Here is a 25,737-nt window from a genome sequence, read left to right on the forward strand (position 1 = left end):
GATGTGAGTACAGCGTTGTTAGCCGAATCTAGATTACTGCCTGAAGTCTCCAAGAACTATTTTAAAATAAAAATCATCTGCCTAACTCTTCCAAGCATTGAACCAAATGACAGCATTGATTTAGCATATGCCTTGTCAGATATACAGCAGCACTTGCCTTTCCTCCCTCCTCATGTAGTCCTCAGGATATCACATCTCACATAAACAAAGCTGCCTAATAAAATCTTTTCTCTCATGACTTCATTATGAATCTACAAATCATATTCCAATGGTCAAAACTTCCAGAAAATCTCCCTCCCCTCTGTTCTGTAGGCGCTTTGTAGGTATGTGTATAACCCATCTCTAGAACAGGGTTTGGAACAGTATATTCACCCTGCATTGGTAGGGATTTTCCCCAATCCCTTTTTAGGATCTGGCTTCTAAATACAGGTTTCCTCTGTTGTCATCTGGGAATGTGCACTAACAGCTATGATTATTTCCTTTCAGATTTCTTGGGTTGGAACTCACCTGCCTTGCTTTCATTAGTCTCTCTCCAGCCTCTGTCTGTCTTCTTCTCTTTGAACAGGTCTCTGCTCATTGCCTGTCCCCTACTCAAACACACACACACGTATGTATTCGCCCATGCACAAATGCACCTGCACACACTCACCACTGCCACCATCACCGGGTGTTTCAAGTACCTGCACCTTAAAAAGCGGCACCAGTGTGGTCTGAACCATATCCTGGGCACCATTAACACTGATATCAGACCATCAGAATGTAACCATGATTTTCTTGTCATTACGAGAATAAGAGCTCAGTCCTGTGCATTGACAATCCATTATGGTATAAATCTATGTTTTATCTCATGCACACAAACAAAACCACATTACATCACTTTTCCTGGACTGAAACCAAGGAGAAATTGGCTTGATTACTCAGGATAAGAATACAGACAGGTGCATACATATTTATATAATCATGTATGTACAGCCATCACAAAGCAGAATGGACAAAGAACAATAGTGAATTGAAGCATTTCTCTAATTTTTTTGTAAACTTTGACTTTTAGTTTATAGTGAAATTAGGAGGGTTTGGTCATTATAATCTGAGTATCTTTAAGTTTATTTCAGGTTTTTGTTTGTGGTTCATTTAATTCAATTTGAGGCAGCTCTGCAGTTTTGTTGGGAAATGATTATCCCTATGGGGAGATTTAAAATAGGTGTAACCACTAATTTGTGTATTAAATACCTTTATTTTTATGTTAATGCATTTTAGCCTTTGTGAAGCAGAGGCCAAGTAATATTGTACTCTGTGAATGGAGACACTTTGTCTCATTAGAATAACACTGCCTTGCATTCATTATGAGTCTTTTCACTGCCAGATCAGTGTATATTTATGCATGTGTGTGGAACAAGACTTGTTGTTGTCGTGTAAGGTCAATAAATATTACTAGTTTATTTTTTATGGAAGGGATTGCCAAAAGAAGTATACTCGAGGTCAGAATAAATAGGTGAAAGAAATAGAAATAACTATCAGCATTCCTGAACCTTTAGGATCATATTGCCTCACAGTGATCCATATACCCAGATATGTCTGATAAGTTGTGTAAGGAATATGCTATTTCATTCATATGGCTTTCTTGTATCAAAGAAGAAATCCCTAATTCTGGTAAAGATAAATAAATAAAAATCTTTAAATCTATATGTAGTTTGCACTTTCAAATTTTCTGAACTTATACAAATCAATGAAATACTACTTCTCTTCAAGCCTACCATAATGTACTGATTTAGGATCACTATCATTGTTAATGCTTGGTGTTCACATAAATTGGTTGTGGCACAGATAACTGTGAAACATTGGAAGGAAGTATCATTCTGTATTAAAATATATAATTATCAGTGGTATAAACAAGCTTTCACTCCTTAGGTGTGCGCTTAGCACTCACTGAACTCCCAAAGCCTTCCCCAAGCATATGGCAGGTTTGGAAACTGGGATGAATACTTTGGAGTAGAGACATCTTCAATGGTTGCGAAGTTCTGGGGAGAAATGTAGAGGGAAGCTTCCCAGGATAGTTACAGAGCCATCATTAAAAGTAAATCTGACAGGCTTCTATTAAAGATGAAGACTGTAGAGATCATTGAGTTCTGGTTGCCTGTATGGAAAGAAAACCAGATAAAAACATACAGCATTTACTCTGAAACCAACAAATGTTGAAAGAATTACATCACATTCAACTTTCAAGTGCTCTTCATTTAAATGAATGATTTAAATGGAAAGAGTTCTTGAAAGATCACTTTGCTATGGCATGGAAGCCACAGAGAGTAGTGAGCAGCAAGTAAAATGTAGCTAGAATGATATGAGCCAGAGACATCAATAAGAAACCATTCATCTCAGGCACAACATTAAGGAGGTGAAATGTATCAGAAATGAATGTAGTCAAGCTAGGCAAGAAGAATTAGAGACTTTGAGGTAATGGTATAGTGTTCTCATAAAAAACATATTTAGACAAGGAGGGAGAGCAATTAGAGTGAACAGGATGCTGGGGTCAGTGTTTTTAAAGCACAGTAGCAAGTAAGTGTCACAGAATTTCAGATAAGATTATGTCTTATATTACTCTGAATAGATTTGTGCTCAGTGAATTGGATCCATCTATTCCCCCAAAAGTCATCACAATAGTATACAGGAGAAAGCTGACAGGTGTAGATGACTACTAGAAAATTCTTACCATAAACAGAAGTTATTTATGACAGATGGAGACATGTCTGGCCAGCAAGTACCAGCCCTTCAAAACCTCCTTTCCTGTAGAAAAGGGAAATAGTGCATATTATCGTCCTTTTTCTGTACTGCAAAGTGACTTTTGAGCAACATGTAGGATTGCCATTACAGTTACTTCATGATAGATGCTTGCTATTAACAAGATTTTCCTTGCTACCATTTTAGATTATTTTTTTCTGACTTGTTAGTAATTATGAGTACATATCAGTGTGTAGATTCATATCAGTATATCAGTTCAGACATTGCATCAGCATTTGTATTTTATGTACTTTTGCATTTGGGTTTATTTGTTTGTTTGATATATTTTGTTTCATGTATCTAGGAAATAGGCAGTACTCTATCTGGTATAAGTATCATACAGTTTTCTCTTTAAGATGGAATACAGACATGAAAAAATAAAATCAGAGCAGCGATACTCAAGTGCAAAACTATAGACTGACTCTAGATGCAACAGTATTGCCTCAAACTACAGTTGTGAAAATAGACGAAGCTGGTGATTGGCCTGCTCAACCAACTGCTGTATTTTAATAATAATTTAATATTGTAATAATTTAATAGTTTATTTCTGGTGACCTTATTAAGGTAAAATTATCTCTCCTTCTGCTATGAGCATCAGCTGTTACTTTTAGTGTGGGACTGACCCCTTGGTCACTGCTGGTCTCACCAGGAGTTCAAGAAAGCCGACAGAGGCTTTCTAAGAGTGAATGAAAGCCGTTCTGCTCTCCTCTAGCACGGCACCAACCACTCTCTGCATGGAGCTGCAATGACTCGTGTTTTGTCCTAAAGTACTCCCCAGCACACAGTGCACTGATGCACCAAGACTGAGAGACAAAACCTCTTTAAGCATTAAAGCAATGACACTGAAAAGTATACCTAATCTCTTCCTTTGAAGACATCGATTGTGCAAATACATCTTTTATATCGGAGGAGACAAAAGAGATTTTCACTTTTCTCTCTAAATATGTAAATACAATTTTTTGGTGTCATGTTTCAGAGGAGCAGACGTTTGTGTCATATCCAAATCAATGTAATTGGAGCTTTTGGGGTTTTCAGTTTTGTTTGCTTTGGGATTTTTTATTTACACGTTTTCACATGTGAGTCTAAGTCAGTTGCCACAGTATTGAGAACTATACTAGTAGTTCTGTCTCATCCTCCTGAGAGTAGTGAACATACACAACCATTTCTGCATGCCCTAGAGATGACTGTAACTTCTTATTGATCAGCTGATTGAAGATAAATGACAGAGATGCTGGTACTGCAGTTTACATCATTAACATGGTCAGTAAAGCATGAATTGTTCAATAAGGCGTTTATCTTTTTTCATTTTACTCTGTTCTTTTTATCATTTTTATGAGAGAGAGCAAATTGTCAGACGCTAACCAGGCAGGTGAACTTTAAAGATCAGATGTGTGCATGTGTGATAGTTCTCAGAACTAAGTGAAATCTAATGGTTTAAAGGTATTTAGTAAATGTCTTTCACATGAAGAAAATAAAGTTCAATGACCATTTTTCTTACAATGTTTCTTTTTCAGTTTCCTTTTGCCTCATATTTAATGGATGCCATACTGGAAAAATTAAATGAGACGAAGAAGTTGGTAGAAGAGTACAGTTCTCTCATGAAACAGACTGTATGATATTGCAAATTGTGACTAAAATATGTGTGCTGTTTCCTCATGTCTTTCCTCTTCACATAAAGAACTGTCAATATGCATGTTCAATACATAAGTAGAAACTGTGACCTAATTAATTGTTGAACAAGAGGAATTAATTACATTCCTATTTAGAAAGAAGCGTAGTGTTTGATTCCTGAAGACAAAAATTGCTGCAAATCAATGTGAAGTTAAAAAATATTTTCCTTTAAATGCATTAACAGTGAACACCAGTGCAGGCTTTGTAGGGAGAGGATGTTTTTGATACGACCAATATGAATCTGTTCAATTCAGAAAGTACAAAAAGCAGCTAAGTAACTCCTGGTCGTACTAGTGAGAACAGTAGAAGTAGGATTTACAAAGGAATGGGGAATATCATTGGGATTTTGAATACCTAATTTCTTTTAGCTTCATTGTAAATCCCAGCTTTACGATACATGCTATATAAAATGATATGCTTTCTTTATATTGGAAAAAATGAGAAAATGAATGATTGTAGGAAAAAAAGTATTCAATGTAGGGTAGTTCTCCTGAGAAAAACTGTATTTTCTTTTGAGTTGATTGTATTGTGTACAATGTATTTAATTATATTTTAAAAATTCAATACAATGAAATTATTTCCAGTGTGGGTTTTTTTAACTAGTAATCCCAGTTCTTTCTCAGCTAACACCAAGCTGCAAGCCCTCACTTTCCTTGGGAAAATGGTATAGAGTTTTAGTCAGTTGTTTGCACCAAGATATCTCTGGCAGTACTAACAAATAATTGCTGCTTCTTCACATTTTTGATCTTAAGAGTTTGTATTCCTCTGGACCAACCCACTTGAAAAAACTGAAGACCTAGATTTCTGAATTCATGTGGTAATAACATTTAGCTCTTATATATGGCTCTTCACCTATGGATATCAAGGTTTTTTTACAACAGATATTATCATTATTCATATTGGTTGGGGAATCAGAAGCAAGATCTATTTGGCCTAAGATCACTTAACAGAAGCATAAGCAGAAAAGTTTTCTGCATGTCAGCCCAGTGCTTTTCCTAGGATATCACTGTGCTGCTTTGAATGTATGGAGTTCACTATTCAGTGTCTCTAAGAAAAGGATGAGGAAGGGAAGACATCACTAAACTTCTGCTGTTACATCTGGTGGCAACAAGGGCTTGAGAGAATTTTTATTGGAATTACTGAAAATCATGAAAACATATTCCACCTGCACCTGTAAATTAAGACCTGGAACTAGCCCTATATATTAAAAGAAACACATACTTAGGAATGGTTGACCGCCACCTTTATCCAAAGCAAGAAATAAGGGACATCATATGAAACTACCAGGTGAGATATTCAAAGCAAGCAAAAGGAAGCCACTCCCATGAAAAGGGAATTGAACTATGGAACTATTTGCCTCAGGGTTTTACGGAAATTAAAAATTTACATGGGTTCCAATGCCAATAAAATTATGCAAATAAAATTATGCCAATAAAAATTATAGAAGATAAATGGGAACCATATTAATATGATTTTCAGTAATTCCAGCAAAATGCATTTGAAAATATTTTCAACATAGCATCTATTGCTGGGCAGTGGAAAGAACTTCATGAGGCCAAAGCTCCGTCAAGATCAGCCCCTTCGCCTTCATTTCCATGCTCCGCAAGACCTGCTGGTCCAAGTCTGATCATCTGATCTTGGTCCTGATCTTAGCACTTACTTAGTGAAAAAGCAGGGAACATTAGCTAATTCAGATGGTAACCAGATAGTTTTCTGAGACAATTTCCCAGATGGGTACCTTTTTCTCGTAACTTAAAGGTCACTTTACTGGACCTGCAAATTTCTGTATCTCCTGGGCACAGAGAGCGCTCTTATGGACTAAGAGTAAATAAGAGCAGTGAATGCTGCAGATTATCTACTTCATCTGAAGAGAGAGAGAGCACGCAAAACAAAATCCCTAAACCCAGGTGGAGCTAGAATTATTACCACTTTTTCCAAGGAATGGAAAATACGGCAAGTGTTATTTATTTTGCAGCTGTTTCCCTTGTGTATCATGTCACAAGAGACCTAAAAATGCTCTACAATGAAAATTATTTCTCCATAAATCTCTGTGGCCTAGGTGGTAAGGATGGGATTCATTTTCTCTTTCTTTTGAAAATTATTAGGGTCAATAAACCTAATAAGATTACTTGGCCAAAACATCATATTTGGACTCTACGAAAACAAGTTCTGCAGGACATACCTTAGTACAGATACGTCTCTTTCCTTTCATCTGACTCTTCTGCAATTGTCTGCCACTTCTCTGATGAGACTCTAATTCCTTCAGAGAAATGCTCACTTGCTAACAAGTGAGCCTGCAGAGCTGCCACCAGCACTCATGCTCCATGGAGGAGGCAGATGACGACTCACTCTGGGAAAGCGAGCGAGTCACTGATAGCAGCAGCACGGTGCCTTGATCAAGTGAGCAACAAGAGGGGGGGCTGCACACACCCTTCCAATGAAGGAAGAAAATCTACCTCACTTGGTCCAGCAAAAAGCCTTTAGAAAAGACCACTTAAAGGACTTTTTACCTGTCTTGTCATCACAGGCAACAAAACAGTTTCATGTAGGATAATTTCCATTGAATTAATGAATTGGCAATTAACAAGCTTTTCATTACTGATTCTAGTACTGAGAAAGCAAACAAATAAACAAGTGCTTAGGGCAGCCCCAGACGTGGTCCCACACAGGTCGCCGGCAGCTGCCACCACCACCACCTGCCAGCTGTGCCCAGTGCACTTGTAAATTGATGCTCTGTCCCTCCTGCCTGTGCGTTAACCTGGAAGCCTTTCCACTAGACAGACTTTAAGGAAAGGTCTCAGGTTTATGCAGAGGAAGCGCATGGTTCAGTACTTGATGTAAAGGTTGGAAACAAAATTACAAATGATTGCGGTTTCTGCATTATTTTAGCTACCTTAATTCTGCATGGCATCACATCCCCAATCGCTGCTTTGGGATTTTGACTAGTGCGGCAGTCCTTGGCCTGCTCTAGCAAGCGGTCCTCAGAGAGCTGCTCTGGAGACCTGGCTGCTTTCTTTGGTCATAGGTCTTAGTGCTTGCTAATCTAGTAGCAGAATGAAATTAATTCTCAAAATAAATCATGGCTGCTATAGTGTTGCTTTTTCAGTTTCTAAATTTAGAATTACAAAATACAGTCCATTTCTACCATTCCTGCCATTCTGCTCAGAGAAGCTGGTGCATGCGAGCCTTGTGAGCCAGTGGAACACAAAACGAATGGTTGCCAGGTCTGTTTCCTCAGTCCCTCAAGCAGCCTGTTTCTGGCTGGTGCTTTTTCTCTAATGCAAATGTGTGGAGAGAGGCAGAAGAAATCTCTCGCTACATTTCACTTGCTACCCCAACTTGTTCCTTCAGATGCAAAAAAGGATTAACTTGAATTGTGTATTTTAAGAAATGTTTTTTAACCCAGCACTAATATCTTGTTACTTTGGTCCCTCTGAAATGTAAAAAGAAAATATTTTGAAAATAGGAGCATGCAGACTAAGGGATGTTTCCCCTTGGGTTCCGGTGCCTTTGGTGTTTCTTCCATGGCATTTATTACTTTCTTGGGCCAGTGGCATGTCCTTTGTTATACAAAACAGCTTCCAGCTTCCAAGTGCAGCAAGCTGGGGGAGCAAGGCTCAGTTGGGCAGTGAAAATGCTGGATCAGCCCACTTGGATCTAGACTCAGCCTAGAGCCTGAGAGGTCAGTGTCTCCCTCACTGTGCCTCAGGGATGCCTTCCCCAGGGGAAAGACAGGTTCTGGGCGTCGGTGGAATGGCTCAAGCTCTGACCTTTAACCTCCAACTCAACACCTGCATATAGACAATGCCACAGCACCCATACAGCAAGACATAGCAAACCAGTATAGGTAGCAGTCATGAGCCCAGTCTTTAAAGTCCTTGAGATGCCAGTCATCTACTTAGGAAATTCAGCAGTGAGTAACCTTATCCTGTTCCTCTTTGTACATTGTACCAAACGGGGTATTTTGAGTCACCAAGGAAAATGTTTCCAGAGAAGGAATACATGCATTGTCAGGTACCAGTTTATCCCTGTAAAAGCCTCTGGAGTCACTGGGCCAGGATGGGAGGAGGGTGATTATCACTTAAAAAAAAAAGTGATTATCACATTGAAACCAACATCTCTGCTGAATTACTCTCCTAAAATTATCAAGCCTACTCCAGCAAAGATTTTCTTCCTTCTTACATTTTAAATGGTGGTAAGTACAGTTTCCTGCATTTTCATTTTAGAAAGACAGAGATTTGTAGGGGGGGGGGGATGCGATTGGGTGAAAATGGAACTTAAGTTTCCTAATGAGGAAAGGGGGGGGGGGGGGGCAAAACCATAAATTAGATTTTATGATGAAGAGGAAGAAATAAAAGAATTGTCACTAATTCCCAGGTGGCCCTGAAATTATAGCACTGCTAGTCTTTCTGCAGACTTTGCCGGAAAGGTTGCCAAATATCTCTGAAGATGTTTCTTAATCTTTTAGAAGTATTTTAAAGGCATTTCCAGTCAACTTTTATAATTTGATATAAACAAATGAAAATGGAAGTAGCAGTCAGCATTGTTCAGTGAAAAATTTTTCATCTAGTTTGAGATACTTTGGTAAGGAGAACAAAAAGGCTGATATTCTGAAGAAAACAAATTGTTACCTTTCTCTACCACAAATGTTGAATTCTGTCTCTGCAATGAACACATTTGTTTTTACTGTTTATTTAATCTTTTCTCCCCCAGCAGAAGAAGAGAGGGCTTTTGAATCTTTCTAACTGTAAAATGATTAAAAGTATTTATCTTGATAATGTTTCATGAACATTTTAAAAATCCCTTTTCACTGGAACCAGGCTCATATGTTACAAATTTAGTGAAGACTTGATTCTGTTTTGGGGAGAAGTACCAGCTCGACACTTTCAAGATGCTATTTCCAACAAAGCAAAACATAAACGATATTAAAGGCATTGCAATTTGGAACTAAGTATACCTAAGAACATCCAGAAAATTCACTATATCAGTTTTTCTTTTATTACGGTACTCATTTTAGCTGCTGGTGCTTCCTGATACGGCCTCTAGATGGCAAACTTTCACAAAAAATGGTTTTGGTGCCGGTTTCTGGCGGCAGCCCGTGCGGGGCTCCCCGCGCAGCCGGGCCGGCACCTTTGATTCCGGCAAGCTCTGCAGTAGTGCGTCAGACAGACCTGTCACTCGGGCAGCCACCGCCGATACCTCAACGTGTGAAACAGAGGGGCTGTGTACAGCCATTACGTACAGCGTCACAAAGGGGACTCTCTAAAATACAACAAGTTTTATATATATATTTTGTGTGTGTATATATATATATACACATGTGTGTGTACATGCATGCATGTGCACATATACGTGTATAAATATGAAAGCTTCAGAGCTGTGCAGGGCTTCAAAGTTGTTTAAATGTTCTAACCCTTTCAAAAATCTTTGTTATGTACTTTAAAATGTCAAAATTAAAGTCAGAACATCTGCCAATAGCGGCTTCTCACACTATGTTTCTGTAGTGCCATCTGTCTAACCCACACAAATCCTAATTTACCTTGATAGGAATCAAAGATGTGAATCTTCCAAAATGTAGATTTCTCCTTACAAATGACATCCATCTGCTTCTGTCCTGAGGATTCTCCGTTAGAGAAGGCAATATGTGTATCTCCCCATGTGCCTCAGCACTTCCTCATTGTCTGAATAATCCAGCTATCTTCTGGGGTGCAATTTTTAAGGCGAGGTATTCTTTAGATGAAAGAGGGTCTGAGTGATAAGTGTAATTATATATGACCTAATTGTCACAATAAAGAGGAGTTCAGGGAGAAATCAAAAACATTTCAAAGTGTTTATGTAGCCATCATGCAGTCTCACTCTGTATTCTTGGAAAAGAAGAAACCTATTTACACCATCAGATTTTCTCTGTAGTGCCTTAAAGTAAGATACATTACATTTAGTAGAATAAAATACTATTATAGGTCTACAACTCCTTGAATTCATTTCATTTACTTCCATGCCTTGCTTTATTTCGTTATGAACTATTCTCATACATAAAATAAGGGTTTATTTTTGACATTACCTGATTTGAGATTTGGGAATTCCCAGGGTATAATTATTTGAAATTTACTGTGGTGTAATGAATGATTGAGAGAGCTGGGAATACTCCCTGACTTCTGCTGTAATCACATATTTAGAAATCAATTCAGTTGTGCTGCTGCGTTAAGTTTTTGTTGTTATCTTCAGGAATGCAGAGAGACTATGGAGTCAGGAAGGTCTGTATTTTAATTCTGGCTGTCAGTCCTTCAGCTAGCTTAACTACCTTTTCTGTTTCACCTCTACAACTGAATTAATATTTAGCTAAACTATGAGCTGAAGATCAGAACAAGAGAAAAGGGAGCTAATTCTAATACTTGTGTGCCATTGTACACAGTTTATGCATCACCATTGGATTGCTTCATATGATAAAAACCGGGTATAACACTAGTATGTGGAAGGAATATGTCTCCAAACAGGTCCAGAGCCAGATAACCAAAGGGTCCAGCTTGTTGAGGATATTGTTGTCCTATCTTGAGTTTTGTAGATAGATAACAACCTTTCTGAGGTAAGTGGATTAGTATTTCCATCTTGCTCAGCGATATAAAAATCCAGCTCTCTGTGAGGGCCATTTTACCGCATGTTTAACTGGCTAGGGAAATTTAAGACTCACGTCTTTGTGAAAGGATGAGTTTACTAGACTAACAGCCTATTTTGGTATCTTTATCAGATGCTATAGGGAAGAGGTTCAATTGACTCTTGCCTGTTGAACCTATTGCAGAGCACAGATTTGACATCTTCCTGAAACAGGAAAACTCCCTTGGTAAAGGAATCACACATCATTATCTGTAACTAAACCAATCCTGGATTTTGAAGGATGACAGTCAGATTTCCTTCATGGTTGATTGTTGTTGAACAAAACAGAACTTGCAGCACAAAACATTACAATTTGTATTTAAAAAGGTACTCAACCTGGACTGAAGAATTGATGTGATAGACAATCCAGTACAGTAGCTCTATGATCAATGATTCTCACGACTCAAAACTTCCCATTGAAATTGTCTAGATTCAGTTTCAAAGCTTGGCGTTTATGACTATGAAACAAAGCGCCCTCCCCATGCAGGTAATCAAGGCTGTGAGCTAGACAGAACTTTAATTGTAAGTCATGGTGTGCACGTGGGGAGGAGGGGCATGAGTGGACCACAAGCATTGTAATGCATCTTTGCTACACCTTTACACATGGCTCATTCTCCAGAAAAACTGTTTAAAATATTTGCCTAGAAATGGTCTCATGATTATTATTCAAAAGATAGTGCTGTTTCCCTATTCTATTGATCTTACACTAGTTATGCATGCAAGGATCATGTTTACCCTCTTAGCTACAACTTTGCATGAGGAACTCGTATTGAACCTGCTATTTCAAGGAATGTAAGTATGGCCAAGGTCTTTTCTCTTCTGTTTATGACCACACCTCAGAAATAACTGTAGTCAACAGGAGCTCCACCTTTAGTTTATTTAATGTGAAAGTCAGGGTTTACAGGTGTCAATTGAAAATGCAACGATTTTTACTCTAAAAATATTGATTTTCTCTATGGTGTACATTTTACCAATGTAAATGGGAGAATAATATTGACCTGACAGAAAAGCTAGGATGAATGGTTAGTTAAACGCTTATTTATGTAACTTACTATCTCTATTAAATTTAATTTAAGGTGTTCATTTAGTGAAGCTGCTGATTCTGCACTTGTTTTTCAAAATTAGACTTTTAACTTCTGAAGAAAAATAATCCATTAAAACTGAAAACTGGTTGTACTAGCAGAATATCATATATGTAAGAAATTTACTGATTTGGGAGCACATTGCTGTGTTCTCCATAAAGCCTAACCTCGAGCATCTGGCTCAAAACAGGAATTTCTCTTGTCAATTTCTCTTATTGCCATGCATGTTTTCCCAGCACTGAAAAGCGAGCGAGGCATCAGCTAGCCCCGGGGACCTGTGATCTGTTTCAGACAGAACACACCAGCTTAATGTCCTGAAAATCCAAAGATGCTGTGAACCCAAAGATGCTCCACCCCATTGACTTCCCTGGGCCCTGCCAGGCCTGCGATGGAGGCTGTGTGCTTGCTCCAGCAGCACGGTCTCCTCCAGCACTCGTCCCAGACATGGTGAGAAGTCTCCCATAGCACGTGTCAGAGAGCTGTACGAGCAGGGTGCTGACAGCCACCGGTTGAATGACAGGCCTGCAATCATCAGGCACGGTGAAGTGATTACTGGTGTCCAATGTCAGCCCAAGAAAGCCAAACAGCTGTTTGGCAGCAGCAGGAGACAGGAATGGAGACAGGCACTCCTACGGCATAGCTCAGCCCAGAACTGGTGCCCGAGCCCAAGGTCAGGTGGGCTCCTGAACTGAGGGGCGGGGTGAAGGTTCCCAGAGGAGTTGCTTGGCTCTGACAGCACCTTCCCTGCGTTCCCTGCAGAGCAGAGTTCACCTCGCACTTCAGCCCACCAGGCTCCCTTGCCTTGCTCCTCTCTTAGCTCTGCTTTGGTTCCTTGCTCTTACTTGGCTCCTGCTCTGGTCCTGATCTGGCTTTCCAAGCCTTCACAGGTAGGATTACATAGCTGTGAAGTTAATGAGTGTTCATATGTCACTGATCTGGTTGTTGTTCTTGTCTTCATATACTAAGAAGTAATTCATACTAGATAAGAATGCCTGTGTAGTGTGAGTCTGAACTACTAGTGCTCATGAAAAAAATCTAGTACATCTTTTCAATACTGACCGAAGATCAACATCTTTAAGGACAGCAAAATGAAATGCCATAGTCTCTTCCTCTGTCTACCATTTCAAATGGAAAAATAATCAGTGAATTTTTTTTAAAACATATCGTCAATAACATACTCTCCTGCAGAGGAAGACTTTACTGGGGCTTCCTATAGAAGGATGTAATTACAGGATAAGTTCTCACTCTTTTAAGATTGAAACAGCCATGTCCTCCAGAAAATATAGACATACCCTCCAAACAATGAACGAACAGGGAGCACATTGTTTGCAGTTGATCTGAACTGCCACTAAGACAAATAGAATTCAAATGATCTTTTATTTTTTTCAGAACACAGAATTTCTCAAACCACTGTGATCCTCTTCCTTGTCTAAGTTTAGCATTTGAAATTCTATAATTGAATTAAAATGTTTCTAAAAGATTTTAAAATAGTAAGTGGGTGGATATTGGACATATGTACTGTAAACTTGGAGAGGTAAATCAGGAACTGAAGTCTTAAAGCAGCAGAGATTACTTTTTTTTTAGGTAAATGACTTTGTGTCCAACACTGGATGGCACTGAAGTACATACTATGAAGCCAATTAGGGTACAGAAAGTGGCTAAGTTCCATTACAAGGCTTCTTTTTGCATGGAATTAACTGGGTAAGGGGTTTTCCTGGTATTAACCTCCCCCAAAATAGCATCTGTATTTAAGGTTCTATGCAAAGAGGATTTATAAGTCATCTGTGAGGTCCGATTCAGAATTAATCCTGGCATTATGACAGAAACTCAGCAGACACTTGGCGTAGCGACGATTTAATAATTTAGGTTGAGACTTCAAGGCAGAGTACAAAGTCAATCCTCATACAATGCAGACTAACTTTCAGTCTGGTTTCATATGATCCTGGCTTACCTACCGACCAACATATGCAGTTTGTTGAAAGTTGAATATATGCTCTCTATTTAAGAGGCAGATTTCAGTCCTCATCAATATGAAATGTTTGCAGTGGTGCAACCCAGATGAGGAGGGGAACTGAGCATGTGCTGAATTTTAAGCACACTAGAAGTCCCCTGGGCTCTTGAATCTGTGCCGACTCTGTTGTGAGAAGAATGAAGAATGATGATGCAATGCAAGCACCAGATGAGTGGCAATGCCTCTTTCCTGCCTTCTCATATCTGCATCTGCTGTGTATTCTACAGAAGGAAAGTCTCAAAACTCTCGGATCTTGACATGTCTTGTGTTTAGCCGAGCAATGAAAGGGCTGGATCCCTCCTATTCTGAAGACATCTAAGACCTTGTCAAACCACTTGTTGTTTGCTATGACACAGATGCTGTTTGCAGGAGGTGATCTGATTCCCTCTTATGACTTTCTTCTTTTTTTTTTTTTCTTTTGTAATAGATAGTATTTTCCTTGATTCATTGTTCTTTTCCAAACCACCAAACCATAATGATTTGTTATGATTTATTTCTACTCTTATCCTTGGATGTGTGCTGTTAATTTTGATCCTTGCACTAACTTGGACTATGACGGTGTATTTCGTCAAGGATAAAGTACCAGAGACTGCTCAGTCCTTCAAAAAATAATTTTTCTTGAACACTAAACATAACCTAGTAATACTGTTAATGTAACTTTTATCACAATAGTTACCTGAATGAAGTCTCCCACCTTCCTGTATATGCAAAGTTTATTCTTCAACAGCTTTCAGCGGCCTCCAAAACACCCTCTTAGTTATGACTTTGAACTGGAGGATGTTCCATATTGCAGGTGTAAGCCAATCAAAGCTTAATTCTGACACCCTCTAACTAAGAAGTACCTTTGTCCGCAAACTATTAAGAGCAGTAAGCTTTTATCTACACAGTTGTATGATGGAGACTGGCACATGGCGGTAGCATCTGGAACCAGACTAGCATCAGCATCTGGCTGGTAATTAATATTTAAACTCAATGATAAAAGCCAACAGACAGATATGAGCTATCTAGTACTATTTATGCCTTACATCCAAGGAACATTTTACACCCAAGGAACTGAAATCTGGGGACAAAACTACTGCGTCCATCCAGAGATAGGGGATGAAGCAGTCATAGTCCAAGTCAGGCATAAAAAACAGAACTCTCTTTCAGTGCTGCACCACACAGATCACAGATCATAATCAGATATGGCAACCTGTGGAGTTCATGTTTCTTTTAGCTGGGATGGGCACCCATGCTGCTTTGGCTACGTTTTACTTCTGTCGTGCTACTTTGCTGCACAGTGTCCTGTGCCGGCAGGTTGTACGTCAGATACCTAACCTGAATGACTAGGGATTCTGTTCTGAATCTATGCTCAAAGAACTGGAAGGCTGTGCAGATACTATGACAAGGATGGGAAAACTCTGCAGCAAGGAGATAACCTGAGAAGCCTTTTTTAGTAGTTAGTTTGTGCCTCTTACAAACAATTTGAAGAAAAAAAGCACACTACTATAGAATATGTTTTTTAAAAATATTGTAATCATTCGAAAACAGACAGGCAAACCTATCATAATTCTAACATAACTTTTGCATTATCCAGTAACAAAATCTGACATCGGTGACTCACTCCTTCACTCCCTATTCCCTCCAAACTTTTAAGAAGATTTTGTGACAGTGACAAATAGTGGCTATTCACTTTTAAGCGCTAGTCCTCTGAAACCTGCTGACTGAAAAAGAGTAGTGACTCATTGTTCTTGTGTGTGGTTCTTTGCTGCATAATATTTGTTGATAATGTGTGAAATGCTACCCAAATAAACCAAAAAGAATATGCCTCTTGTTACACTCTGTACGTTGGAGTCATAAATCCTAAAACACTGCTAAAAATACAGTGACTTTCCAACAAGTGAATGAAAAGTGTCTCACCTTTTCATCAGTTCCTGATGTCCCTAAGTAATCAATGACTTGGTTTAAAAGGAAATGTGGATGGACAGAAAAACAAGCCTCCCTTCAGGTGAAGTATCCAATGGCACTTACTTTACAGGGTTACACAACAGTCCATCAAAATAGAGAGAGGAAAATAAATCAATTGTAACATGTCTATAGATGGTACCAAAAAATAATCCTGATCAATGTTCATGAAATTTTCAGTAGAGTTCAACTCTGAGTGGCAGTAAATTGATCCTGACATTGCAGTGGTTTATATATAATTTTTATTGGCTTAATGAAATATACATGTCTACGTTCTCCCTTATCTGCCCTTGACTTTCTAATGAGCTCACCTTTTTGTAGCCTTCATTTGCCATAACAACCACCTTAAAGCAAAAGGAAAAATACAAACCATTTGATAACTGCCATGAATTACAATCAATATGAGATGTATTCTAGGTATTAGATATATTCTAGTCTTCATACAGCTGCCCGTTCAAGCTATCTATCCTAATTCTGCTTATGAAAAAACATCAGGAGTCATTGATAAAAACAATTTTCTTAGAGAAAATTATTTGGATAATTATTCTGATCTTATAAATTATTAGTTACTAATATTCATATTAAAATTTTATAACACACCATAAAACCAAGACGGCCATCAGGAAGACGTGACAGTTTTCAATGAAGAAGAGGACTGTGTTTTAGATGTTGATTCCTAATCAAACTCAAGTCACAGGATAAATGATTGAGTTGACTCTGGGTATGGGATAATGCTGAGATCTTTGAATTTAGGCAACAATTTGTGATCAAAAAGCAGCAGTCTAGGATGCCTTGTTGATTGGCTAACCCATGAGTGAGGTAGATTTAGACCATGGTTTTGATATTACTGGTAGCTCAATGGGAACGTGCACATAACAGCATTCATTTATTTAACTTCTGATGGTTTTTCTAGATTGGGATAAGCTCATCATTCTGAATCTTATTCACTTCCTCTACCATACTTTCTGCTTTGCTGTGACACTATTTTTGCCTCCAGTGTGTGATGCATAAGTGCTTCAGTTGTCCAGCCTTATTCCATTACCAGAAGAATAATTCATCTGAGCACATGGTTTATGTCATCTTTATACAGCGAATGTACTTTGCTGATGTTTGTAAACTTCTGAATTTTATTTCTTGGTTGTGTTTTGGGGTTTTTTTGGGGGTTTTTTTGCATATTAAGAATTTACTTGACCGTATACATGTCTCTACTGTTTCTTATTGTATGTAACTTTTACCCATCTAACCTTTCGTACTTGTTTTGGCTGGAATAGATTTAATTTTACTTCATAGCAGCTCATATGGTGCTGTGTTTTAGATTTGTGACTAAACCAGTGCTGATAACACACCAATGTTTTAGCTGTTGCTGGGCAGTGCTTGTGCAGTGGTGTCAAGGCCTTCTCTGCTTCTCAAGCTGCCCCACCCCAGCAAGTTGGCTGAGGGTGCACAGAGGTTGGGAGGAGACATAGCCAGGACAGCTGATCCCAAAGGGATATCCCAGAATGTATGAGGTCATGCTTATCAAATATAGCTGCAGGAAGAAGGAGGGGGAGGATGTTTGGAGTGATGGTGTTTGTCTTCCCAAGTCACCATTATGCGTGATGGAGCCCTGCTTTCCTGGAGATGGCTGAACACCTGCCTGCTTGTGGGAAGTGGGGAATGAATTCCTTGTCTTGCTTTGCTTGGCACACGCAGCTTTTGCTTTACCTATTAACTGGTATCTCAACCGATGAGTTTTCTCCCTTTTACCCTTCTGATTCTCTCCCCGATCCCACCGGGGCAGGGAGTGAGCGAGCGGCTGTGTGGGTCCCAGCTGCCCACTGGGGATAAACCGTAACGCCTGTCTTCCTCAGATACTGTTTCTTGTAGCATCGGATGCTCAGTTACAGAGTGCTGTGAACTCTCACTTAGTTTCATTACAGACTCTGACTTCCTGTCCCTGACAAAGCCTTATTGTTCTGTCAGGATTCATTGTGTTCCTCCCTCCCCACCTGACCCTCTGAGCTGCATGTCCCAGAATCTGCTCCTGATCTGCTCTCTCAGTAGGTGTTCAGCCCTTCAACATCATCAGACTGTTTTTTGGGGTTTTGTTTTGGTTTTTGATGAGGTTAGCCACATGCTTTTTTTGCACTTGGTTTAAAATAGAACTATTTTCTTATATTTCACTTTTGTATGGAGTGCCGTTCTCCCTGGTTTCAGACTTCAGTTGCCATTGCCCAACTTAACTAAAAGGCATTTAATTGATCATGGACTTCAAAACCAACTACTGTCTTCTTTTCTGCTTGTAAAGTGAATTTTTTACTTAAAAGTTTTCCAATACTCATCTCTACAGACCCAAATTCTGTACCCATCTGCACAGATGTTAAACTATAGTGGGCTTTTTAACTGCTACATCTTCCCCATTAGGGTTTCTTTCCTCTCTAAGTGGTGAGCTGGCATTGCTCAGGTTGTAGTTTTACAGTCATCCTAAACCAATAGAAATGCTGGCTGCCATTAAAAGTGACAACCTCTCCATCACTCCCTGCTTTGGCTGCATGTCCCACTGCTCCCTTTGGGCTAGCGCTAGTGGCTATGTAGGTAAATGCAAACTGAACCTTTTTTCTTTCCTTTGGTTACTTTTCAGCTGTGTCAGTTTCCTGATCCAACTTGCTATAGAGATGCAGAAATCCAGCCAGTCACAGCATGGAGGAGGAGGGAAGGAGGGCAGGAAAAACACAAGCTTGGGGAGGAGGAAGTGGTAGGAACTTTATCCTCATGTCTTAATCTTCCTCCGAGACATCTACTTTGTGTTCACCTGCAACAGCCTTTGTACAACAAGGTGCCCTGTCCAGACCCAGATATAATACTGAGATTCTAAATTCAGGTTCTGCGTGGCAAGGATGAAGATACGGGGTCAGATTCTTTTGGCATCAGATGTAAGATCCCCCTTTCATTTAAATAGAATAAAGATTTCACTTTGAGGAACACAGAAATCAAAGTAGTCCTTGTCGGTTGCTGTGTGCTAAACATATCTTTCAATCTGTTTAAGCATGTTTAGAGTGCTAAGGTTAGATAAGGTCCCAAAAGCAAAATTGATTGGAACCTGTAGAAAACTATACAGTTTTTCTATACTATGGACAAAGTACTGCAGGCAAACAGGATAGTCCCACTGTTAAAATATGAGCTTCATGAACACAGCCCTCAGTTTTACCTTTGGGTGTACAGATGGTTTCAACTCTAATTCCGACCTTGTGGATATGTCAACACTGCAGATTTGGTAGGTTACCTCACAGCAGTAATGGAAACAGTTTAGCAAGCGCACCATGGAACTTTTTAGGTGCCTCCTGCAAATTTACCCTCCTGAAGAAATGCCCTGTGAGGTCTTAAATACTGGCAGAAATACTCACAAAGGAAAAAATTAGTCTTAAGTTCAATACAAACATTGTTGGCTTCAGGAAGCTTTGGATTAAGTAGCACCTAAAGCCTGGTTTCAGTAAGTGGTAATGACATTGTAGGCATTACAACGAGTCCCCAGTCTCATTTAAAAAACCAAACAAGCTGTTACAGTAATGTTCAAAACTACCTTGTGACACAGTTTCACAATGTTTTACTCTACCATAGTAAATTAAAATTGTTTGTGTCTGAAAAACTTTTCTTCCTTTCAGACCAGTTCTCAAAACGACTAAATAGCAGTGCATCAGCTTGTTGTTTTATTTTTCTTTTTCTTGGAGAAAGATACTAGAGTGCCAGGGTCTCTATGAACAGTTGCAGCCCCACTGTAAAGATCATGACACAAAGAAGGAGAGTGCCTTGAGGTTCACTAGTGATGTTAAAATTGCTCTCAACTCAACCCAGATGTTTTAATGAAATGACTGCCAATTTTGCACAGATAATATGCTATTTCTTATATTTGAGGAATCATTTTGCAGTAATCAAAATCTCTCACTAATCTTGTCCTCCTCTACTAAGGCAATGTGTGAATTTCCATCTGAAGTCTCTCCATACATTGGCTTTTATATTTCAAATTAAAAAATATATTGGTAATCATTACCTGCTAGAAGCAAACACATGAAAATCTTACTCATGTGTTGAATGAGACCAGACAGAGCAGTAATCAACTTCTTTAAGATGATAATGTATTTGGAGTGACTAATCCCCCAGCTTTATCTCTGAAGGAACCTATAAGCACAGGCCATTATTTTTAATCAAGTTTATTTGATGATTTGGACATTAATTTTTCTAGTATCCTTTCCCTCCACCATGAGAAAGACTGGTATCCTCCCACCAGATGCATATAACTTCCTACTACATCCTTGGGATTGAAGGGAAAGAAATGGAAAGATCAAAGGGCAAAGATGGCATACAGTGCAGTCAAATCTAACACAAGAACTGGAGAGCAAAAAAGCTGTTGAGAGCTGTCAAGAGGAATCAAGACAAAAGCATAACAGGGCACCCAAAAGAAAAATATGCAGGGAAAGAATGATTATGAAAGACCAAAAAGAAAAAGACAGCAAGAAAATAGTTTGTTTAGTGAATGAGGCTCAGAAGGAAATACATAAGGAAAGACAGCTTTCATGGCTGTGAGTTTGTCAATGACTGCTTTGAAAATTTCTGTGAAAGACAGCTCTTTAGATAATTAATACAAGTTGGGTATCTTCTCTGATATACTACACTTCTTTACCCTCTTTCTATAGTGGCATACATGGAACTATCTAAACACATGATAAAAGTAATGTTAAAAGAAATGTAATGGAGACATCAGACTGAATAGGAATTGGGAAGATTTGGATTTGGGGCTTTTTGTAAGTACTCCTTAGAATAACAACTGTGCTTGGCCTTTTTCCACATGCTATGAATAACACCAGATTTTGAAAGTGATCTAAAATAAGAATCTGTTAAGAGCTGTAAGAATAAAGCTACAAAGATTTTAGCCTATTATTCTTTGAGCACAGAATCACAATATACAGTTGAAGGATTTAATTCCTCAGTGGCAGTTATTCTATACTTTTTTGCTTTCTAAGTAGGTCCACTGAATGTGATGATGTGCGAGTTTAATGCACTAATGATTGTTCACTGTTAATGCTAATCCACTGACCTTAGCAGCTTGAGCTGAAGATATTTATAGTTTGACACTGCCTGAAGTCTTGGATGTTGAATGGGAAAGCAGTAAGTGCTTCCTTCAACTGTTCATTTCTATCAGCTTGGACTCTTGGCATTGCACCAACATCTGGGAGCAGCTGGCCTATTTTGTCTTGTTTACACTAATGTTGATAGACTACTTAAAATGACATTAGTAAGAGTGGTCTGGTGACAGTACTGTGCTTTGTGACCCATGATCCAAGGTCAGTTTCCAATTTTAAAGAAGTATGGCAGAGGCAAGTGCAGGGCAGTACTACTTTGAGCAGTTCTAGAGACTCTAATGGGCTCTGAAAGACCAAACAAGAGTTGGAAAGGAGCAGCTAAAGCATTTCTCTTGAGAGTAGGCCTAAGGCAAGTCATTGTTCTTCTTCAGAAGAAACTGAAATAGATTTTAATGCTCAGATTAGTTCACTGCAGAATCTGCCTTTTTTTTTTTTTTTTTAATTTAACTTCAAGAACCCAAATTCAGTCTTGGGGGATGACACTAATTCTTCACTGCTTCTATCTCCTTTCAAGCACACCTGACTTTCTCTCTAGGCCTAAAATTCAGTTTGCAAAGGAAAGTGTACACAAAAACAGGGATTCTTAAACTGGGCCTTTGTTTTAATATAGACATTTAATTTAAGAAGCATAGACCAAGAAGTAATAGAAGCAGAGTTCAGGGCAGAATGTTGGTATTATGTTTTACTTAATGTGCTGAGCAAGGACTGCACCCCTGAAAGTTTAAAACCATCTTTTAGAAGGTCCCTCAAGTACACAGAGAGATGTACTGCCTTTTATTAGGTATCCAGACTGGCATACTCGGGAAAAGAAGTGTTCTACACAGAGTCATTGAGGCTTCTAAACATGCCAAAACCCTGCCTGATTTTCCCAACCATATCCTTTGTTCTAACAACATATCTATAAAATATGCTCTGTGTGCATTTCAACAAAATATCATGGGTACTCAATTAAACACAGCTTAGTTGTGGTTTACATGTACAGTGTTTATCTCTTATGGAAGTCTCACTAGGGCTTTAGCAAAGCATACCTACATTTGTTTAATGAGAGGGGAGACAGCATCCCTCTCCTAACATGTTAACCAGATCTCTTTTTCCTTTTATTAATTCACCTGCTCTCCCAAAGCATCATCAGCCTGTGATCTTTCTTCCTCACTCTCACCTAATATTTCCTTTAGAAAGTGAAACACTTTTCACCAAAATCTTATTCAGAAATGTTGAATATTTATAACAGCATAGTTATTATTGATTTTGAGGTATAGTTTTGGCAGTATAGAAGAACCTCGGTGTAAATTGGTGCTGTAGTGAATGTGGCGTGATTGGCAAAGAGCACAGAGATATGTTGCACTGAGTACAAACCCACAAATGATGTTACTTTCAAGCCATGAGGAAAAGGTGTGATTAAAAAGAGATTTTTGCTTCCAAAGGTATCATACATTTTTAACCTATTGTTTTCTTATCTCAAGAACCTTTCTTCCAGATATGATGTAAGCAGTCTTCAGTTCAAGACTTGCCTCTTTAAACTTGCTATTGAACAGGAAATATAGGTCACATAAGATTTTTTTAAAAAAGTCAAACGAGTGAGTTTTTCAGCTAGTAGCTGCAGTCTTCAAACAGTAAATTAGACTGAAGAGTATCTGAAATAGCTGAAAAGTAAAAAAAAAAAAGTATTAATGAAAAAAAAAAGGAACTTTCAAATTATAAGGATTCTCCAAATATTATTGTCTAATAAAATAGGCAATATGAATTAAAATGCTTTTGTCTCTAATTATTTCTCTAATTAGCTCTTCAGTCTCTCCCCCTCCATCATTATGAGCTTTTAGGGTTATTTTTGTAATGACTTAATCTCTTCACAGTAGTTTGCAGAGTATCTCTAGGGAAAGCATTGCACCCTGTGGACTTATCAGGTAAGTTATGAAACCTTGTTTGAATTCTCTGTCTCGAGCACCTAACATTGTCGATATGTAAGTGTCAGTAACCAGTTTAATTATACAGTTAGCAATAACCAGAAACATCTCTGTTTACATCTGTATCATTGTGAAAATCTGTCTTCTGCATTATGCTAGCTTTGGCTTGGATAGAGTTAATTTTCTTCATAGTAGCTAATACAGGGCTATGTTTTGGATTTATGCTGAAAACAGTGTTGATAATACAGGGATGATTTCATTACTGCTGAGCAGTGCTTACACAGAGCCAAGGCCTTTTCTGCTTCTCACACCGCCCTGCCAGCAAGCAGGCTGGGAGTGCACAAGGAGCTGGGAGGGGACACAGCCAGGACAGCTGACCCAAACTGACCAAAGGGATATTCCATACTGTATGACGTCATGCTCAGCATACAAAGCTGGGGGAAGAAGAAGGAAGGAGGGGACATTTGGAGTGATGGCATTTGTCTTCCCAAGTAACCGTTAGGCGTGATGGAGCCCTGCTGCCCTGGAGATGGCTGAACACCTGCCTGCCCATGGGAAGTGGGGAGTGAATTCCTTGTCTTGCTTTGCTTGCATGTGTGGCTTTTGCTTTACCTATTAAACTGTCTTTATCTCAACCCACACTCTTCCAATTCTCTTCCCCATCCCACCGGGGGTGAGAGGGGAGGAGTGAGAGAGTTGCTGTGTGGGGCTCAGCTGCCCACTGGGGCTAAACCATAAAACAACTGTCTTCCTCAGGTATTGTTTCTTGACATCCTCAGTTCATGTAAGTATATTGTACTGAAAACAGGGAAAAAAACCTGAAAACATTCAGGAACAGTACTCTTCTCACCAGGCTTTAGATATATACAGCAGAGACATACAATCACAGAATCATAGAATCACAGAATGGTTTGGGTTGGAAGGGACCTCAAAGCCCATCTAGTTCCAACTCCCCTGCCATGGGCAGGGACACCCTCCACTAGACCAGGTTGCCCAAAGCCCCATCCAACCTGGCCTTGAACACTTCCAGGGAGGGGGCAGCCACAGCTTCTCTGGGCAACCTGTTCCCTCACAATGAAGAATGATGTAATATAAAACATAGGCTAGGCAATAGTCATAACCTCTTTAGATTGCTCATTAAAGGATGGGTTGAGAAGTTTGCGCTGTGCTCAGGATTCACTCTTTTCTCATGGACTTTCTGCTCCCACTTCTTATGGGGCATTTACATTTGTTTTTATGAAGTACTGAACACTCACACTGCTATCTCCATTATTGTATTTCTGGAGTTAATGAAGTCTAAATACTGGAATCTCTTTAAAAAAACATTGTGGTCTGGCAGGAGTCTGCTGCCTGCTTTTATGAGGCTCTATCTCCTCTACAATGCAGTGTAAGCTCAAAAGAGGCATACAGGAACTCTGTTTCACCCTGCCTGCTCAGGTTGTATTGATTCCCTCATGCAGGTATAGAAAAGATTATGAGAAAACACAGTTTGATAATCCCATAACGTTTTTGTGAGTTACCCGGTCACATTTTTGGGTAGAATGCCTGAGAAGCAAAGAAGCAGATGCTGTAGGCAAGAGAGAAGTAATCTGTGTCTCCGCAGCTTAAGACCAGGACTGTTTCTTGGTTTTTTGTAGTCAGTGTAGGTGGACGACTTGTTTGTCATCTATTTTGTTTCTGCAGAGGCAGTAAAATGTATTCCTTTTTCTTTTTTTCTCTAGTTTAAGCCTTGAGCTTAGTCCAAACTGTGATTCCTAATCAATTATATAAGCCAATTTCATTCATAGTATGACTTCACTGTAGCCACTGGAGATGCATTGGCAGTGAATTCCTCACTTTCCGTACAAACTCTGTTATAACTGAGTCCAATTATACAAATGGGACAACCCCCCTGTACTGGAATTCTGAAAGCCCCTCTTGTGCAGGGAAAAGATGGAATAGTAATCATCTTGGTAGCTGAGAGAAGTGTACTGGTTACTTAATTAACAGAAAAGAATCTATGAAATGAAAGCTGTTTGGGTGATGCCAAGCTCTGTTTTGGATGCGCTCCCTGCTTCATCTTCTCTTACCCAGTGATCTGTGTGAGTTTGTTCACTAAGGGGAGGGTAATGCAGGACTGAGAACCCCGGGGCATCCCAGGCTCATATTAACACAGGTGCTTTTACAGTACCAAACCAAGTGTGTGTAGGAACACTCCACCTAATGGGGACATGGTGTATGCTGCGTAGCAAAGGCATCTTTCTTTCCAGCTTGAACATCAAAGCTAGAAAACTCAAGGCACATGTGTTTGTGACTGAGGTCCCTGGCTCAGTACTTAGTTGGGATCTGTTACCTGGTACAATACATAGCATTCTTAGGTGATACTTACCACAAGATTTTTACTGGGGCTGGTAATCCTTACCTAACTAGTGAAAAGAAAAAGAAAAAAAAAAACGCAAAACCAAAAAAGCTCAGAAAAGAGGAAGAAGGATCTGGGTGTTTCATTCATACTTCTAAATATCCAAAGCAGCAGGTCAAAATCAAGATGTTCCAATATAATCTTATTTCAGCTGAAAACTTTGAGTACACCAATCACTCTTTCA

At 39.1% G+C, this 25,737-nt stretch overlaps 1 protein-coding gene across 2 annotated transcripts in view; it reads left to right on the forward strand.

The window, feature by feature from the left end:
- The window catches only part of CNTLN (centlein), a 203,604-nt gene extending 199,028 nt beyond the window's left edge, over positions 1 to 4,576 (forward strand). For both annotated transcript variants that reach the window (XM_054810899.1, XM_054810898.1), the window contains exon 27: positions 4,290 to 4,576. In XM_054810899.1, the coding sequence (XP_054666874.1) occupies positions 4,290 to 4,391 (102 nt within the window). In that variant the 3' untranslated portion in view covers positions 4,392 to 4,576. The remainder of the gene's footprint in view (positions 1 to 4,289) is intronic.
- The last annotated feature ends 21,161 nt before the right edge of the window (positions 4,577 to 25,737 follow it).

The sequence above is a fragment of the Grus americana genome, chromosome Z (assembly GCF_028858705.1).
Source record: "Grus americana isolate bGruAme1 chromosome Z, bGruAme1.mat, whole genome shotgun sequence".
NCBI lineage: Eukaryota > Metazoa > Chordata > Aves > Gruiformes > Gruidae > Grus > Grus americana.